This window comes from Squalius cephalus (assembly GCF_949319135.1).
Source record: "Squalius cephalus genome assembly, chromosome: 11".
NCBI classification, from domain to species: Eukaryota; Metazoa; Chordata; class Actinopteri; order Cypriniformes; family Leuciscidae; genus Squalius; species Squalius cephalus.
In genome coordinates, this window is record NC_137132.1 from 31,381,183 (window position 1) to 31,386,530 (window position 5,348).

General features: G+C 38.9%; 1 protein-coding gene across 1 annotated transcript; it reads right to left on the reverse strand.

Moving 5' to 3' along the window:
• Positions 1–4,134: 4,134 nt before the first annotated feature.
• LOC307167232 (olfactory receptor 6N1-like) lies at positions 4,135–5,082 on the reverse strand (the record flags this gene model as incomplete). Its single annotated transcript, XM_079886221.1, has 1 exon — positions 4,135–5,082. One exon carries the CDS (start codon positions 5,080–5,082, stop codon positions 4,135–4,137), a length of 948 nt encoding a protein of 315 aa, XP_079742347.1.
• Positions 5,083–5,348: the final 266 nt, after the last annotated feature.

The window sequence follows — 5,348 nt, forward strand, 5'->3', positions numbered from 1 at the left end:
TCTCGGCATACGTCGTGACCGGCAATAGGAATCCCTACCAAAGCACCACAGCTGCTGCACCCCATCCAGCGCCCTGTGCAAGCCTCTACTTACACAGAGTATGCCTGTCACTGTTTTTCCGTGATAACCCACACAGTGAGATTTTTGGATAACACTGGGAAAGCGTGCCCTTTCTATGGAAAAGGGGAATGCTGCGGAAGCACATTCTTCGGAGGATTTATGTGGAAAATACATATGGACTAGCCCAAAGGTTTTACTGCATATGAATACTGGGTGACTTAGCCCAAGGGAAAGACAAGGGCTTCGATTAGGAGCAGCCTAGAATACACATATGGGATCCCCGTAGGGTCACACATATGGAATCCAGCCTTAACCCGGTTCTCAAGGATTCAATGGTAAAGGCCTGGCACCGGACGCTCCACCATGTCCGGGCCGAGGGTGTTGGAGGACTCACAGGTTTTTCACTCTGGAGAAATAAGGAGCACAGTGGGGTGCAGCAAGCCGACAGAGCTGAGCCTCTCAGTGCTTCTACATGTTTAGGGTGAGAACACGGGAGGAGACCAGCTCTACACGTAGGCTATAAAATCTAGCGAACGTGTTAGGTGTCACCCACCCCGCAGCTCTACAGATATCTGTTGGCAAGGAGCCACGTGCCATCGCCCAGGAGGATGCAACGCCTCTAGTGGAGTGAGCATGCAACCTGAGCGGGCAGGGCACGCCTTGTGCTTGGTAAGCTAAGGCGATGGCATCAACTATCCAGTGGGCCATTCTCTGCTTGGAGACAGCCTTTCCCTTCTGCTGGCCTCCGTTACAGACAAAGAGCTGATCTGAGGTCCTGAGGCTTTGAGTTCTGTCCACATACAGATGCAGGGTGCGAACGGGACAGAGCAAAGCCAGGGCTGGGTCTGCCTCCTCCAGGGGCAGCGCTTGCAGATTCACTACCTGGTCTCTGAAGAGAGTGGTAAGAACCTTGGGCACACAGCCAGGCCCGGGTCTCAGTACAACATGGTCGTACTCTAAGCACAATTCGTCAACCGAAAATGCTTGCAGGTCCCCTACCCTCTTGATAGAGGCCAGTGCAATCAGCAGCAAAGTCTTCAAAGAGAGAAGCTTTATGTCTGCTGACTGTAAAGGCTCAAGGGGAGCATCCTGAAGAGCTTGAAGCACCAGAGAAGGTCTCAAAAGTGTATGGAGGGGGGTCGAGGAGGGTTTAACTGTCTCGCCCCACTAAGGAACCTGATGACCAGGTTGTGCTTTCCTACTGATTTGCCATCTATCTGGTCGTGATATGCGGAAATAGTGGCAGCATGTACTTTGAGGATGAAGGGAGACAGCCTTCGCTCCAACCTTTGCTAAGCACGGACCCTATCAAACATCTTCGGGGGTCCTCTCGGCGAAAAGAACACCACTCGGCGAACAGGTTCCACTTCAAGGCGTACGCACATCTCGTCGACGGCGCCCGTGCAGAAGTGATGGTGTTAAGTACCTCTGGGGGTAAGTCACCTAGAACCTCTGCGTCTCGTCCAGGGACCAGACATGGAGTTTCCAGAGGTCCGGACGCGGGTGTCATAGGGTGGCCCGTCTCTGAGTCAGAAGGTCCTTCCTCAGCGGAATGGGCCAGGGAGGGACTGTCACAAGGAGCTTGAGTTCTGGGAACCAGGTCTGGGTGGGCCAATAGTATTCATGATCATCTCACAAAGTCTGTGATATATTTGAAGAAATTAAAATTTTTGCCATTTGTAGTAGACAAATATGGGTACTTTGCCTAAAAGTTTCAGAAAAAAAAAAAAAAAAAGGTTGTTTTAGGTGCTGAAGAAAAAAGTGTTACAACCGTCCCCGGTGTCCCCTATTTATTACTGACTGACTTGCCTATTGCATTTCGTTATCATTATTGAATATTTTTAATAATTTGTTTTTTCATGCATATGTAGTGGACAAATTGGTCCTACTTGTTACAGGTTTGATACTTTACTAAAAATGATATTCATTTATAGTATGAGTCCCTGATTATATGTTGCGTGTTCTCTTGTTTTGTTTTGTTTTTTAAAAAGACAAACCATCATTTTTTTTGGAAAAAATGGATGGATTTATAGTGTTTTGAAAAAAAAAAAAAAAAACTTTGAATTTATCATCAACAATATTGTTGTTTGATTTAATAATCATTGTTCAACATGTTCAGACTGAGAAAAAAAAAAAAAACAAAAAAAAAAAAACATTTTAACAGGATAAATTGAATATTCACAATATGTGTGGGTCTAGGTAAAAAAAAAAAAAAATCCTGAAAACTATTGAAATGGATTTCTAGCATTTTGGACAAGAGCTCCATATATATATATATATATATATATATATATATATATATATATATATATATATATATATATATATATATATATATACACTTCTGTATAGTTTTTGGAGCATCAGCTGTAAAATGCCAGGCAGTGCTCATGATGCCAATGTTCTACGCCAGTCTGACCTCTTCCAAAGATCCCACCTGCTACCAAAGGTGAGGCTTGTGACAGCTTTACTTTTTAAAGGGAATATTAATTAAATAATACTATGTAATTAATTCTTATTTTTATTGTGAGAAGAACATCGAGGCACAACACACTAGGCTTTTAATAGTTGGGGACCCTGCATACCCCCTCCTTGACTGGCTCTTGAAAGGATACATAAATTCTGCACATTTGAAATAAAATAAAATAAAACCCCTGAACAAGAATCTTTTAATGCCCACCTGAGTTCACTACGAGTGGGAGTTGAGAACATGTTCAGGATTTTGAAGTCAAGGTGGAGAGTGCTCCTAAAATGAAGTGATTTTCACTACACCTTCACACCAACTGTGATTGCTACCTGCTGTGCACTGCATAAATTTTGCCAGACCGAGAAGGACAATGCCAACAGCAGGTGGTTGGAAGAGGCTTGTGACCTCAATGCTATCTATCCTCAACCTAACCACTCAGTGAATATGGAGTGCATGTTCCCTTGTCCATTTTTAACTCCTCTTAAGAAATGTGTGTTTGTCTTTAATGAATATGGGACTCTACAACACAATCAGTGCATGAATGGACAATCAGTGTCACAAGCACAATCAGTGTATGACAGTTAAATTACATCAAAGGAACATAAACATCATGAACATTTGAAATTCACATTCAAGCGTAAGCCTGCATCATTAAATGTTTTCATACAAAATATATATAGTGTAATATGGCTGGAAAGAAAAACCTATCACAATTGTTATGTTGCCCATTTCAATAAAACAATTTCCATAGTGTTAGAATGTCTAGGATAATAAAATATTTGGGTAACACTTTACTTGAAGGGGTGTGCATTAGACTGACATGACACCTTCATAATCATGACATGACATATGTCATGAATATGAAAGAGGTTTTATGCATGTTAATGACAATTCTCATTAAGTGTCATTCGCTCAATTATTTAATTTTTAATGCAAAGATGACATTGAGATGTCTTTGTTATGACAACTTGACATAAACCAATACATCATAACTATGTCATCAACATGACATAGCAGATTAATCATCAAACTTAAGAAACTACTTCGCTTTATGGGTTAACATTACATTATATTTCTTAACACTTTTTTTTTTTTTTTCTTTCCCTGTGGTACAAACTGAATTTGTCATTAAAATTGTCATTAAGTGTTAATACTCTGTCAAATTATTTTATAACTAATACTGGAATACGGGGAAAAAAAGTGGTGAGAAATATATTCATGACACAGTTATAATGGCCTCATGACAGCCAATGTCAAAACCAATCACATGACAGTTTAATGTAATGTTAACCCATAAAGCTAAGTAGTTTCTTAAGTTTGATAATTAATCTGCTATGTTTATGTTTATATGTTTATGACAATTTTATGACAGGTTATGATGTATTGGTTTATGTCAAGATGTCATAACAAAGACATCTCAAACAATGTCATCTTTGCATTAAAAATGTCATAATTGAGCGAATGACACTTAATGACAGTTGTCATAAACATGCATAAAACCTCCTTCATATTCATGACATGTGCCATGTCATGATTATAAAGGTGTCATGTCAGTCTTATGCACACCTTCAAGTAAAGCGTTACCCATCTTCGTATGTGACTAATATTCAATCAGATATTTCCACTTCTTTTTTGAAAAGCAGTCTCACGACTTCCTTCCGTAGTCTTGTCAGATTTAGTCCATAAATGAGGGGGTTTAAAATGGGTGGTATGAGTAAGAATTCCAGGGCCATGAAATTACGCAAATCTTGTGGCAAACTCTTTGAACCATAACGACTGTACAGCACATCAAACAGCAAAGCAACAGTCACATTGAGCAATGCTAGAAGATGTGGTACACATGTTTGTATGAATTTGTGCCTGCCCTCTATTGACTTTCTGCATTTTTCAATCAAGTAAATGTATGAGAAAAATATCAATATTCCATGTCCAAAATATATACAAATGATTACATACCCAATCACATTATTTACTGTTGTAGAAAAACAGGAAAGTTTAACAACTGACCAATTTTCACAATATAGCTTTTCAATACTAGAGCCACATAATGTTAGTCTTGATGTTAATACAATTAAAACAGACACGCAAAAAAATGGAGAAAGCCAGCAGAAAAGGATACATTCAAGAACCCTCTGATCGGTCATTACTGAATGATACTCAAGTGGTCTACATATTGCCACATACCTGTCATATGCCATCACTGTTAATGTTGAAACGTCACACAGAACAGATGAATAAATGACAAATATCTGAATCAAACATCCAGCAAAAGAAATCACATGATACTGGGATAATAAATCATACATGAATTTAGGGTAGAATCCACCAGAGCCAAAAAGTCCATTTACACACAAATTACAAATAAAGACATACATTGGCTCATGAAACTTCTTATGTGAGATTACAGTGTAAATGATGGTAACATTACACAACACAATTAACGGATAATACATTGCAGTCAATGAAAAAAAAACAAATCTTTTCCCCATCGTTTCATTTAGTCCAGAGAGTGTAAACACTAAGTCAAAGGATTCATTCTCTAGTGATGGCTGCATCTGGAATGATATGCAAATTATTATGATAGTGATATCATTATGCACATCATAATACAAATAAGTACATTTGAAATTAAAAGTTAGATCATTTTAAATATAATCATTCAGATTGTCAGCTATTCAGTCCTATTTCAGACGCAAGCAATGAAATAATTAAAATCTTACCACAATCTCTTTTTGTTAGTTTGACAGTGTTGTGAAAGGTTGATCTGGTGATATATATATGGAGACTATTCTCATGCTAATTGTCTTGTTTGTGAACACTT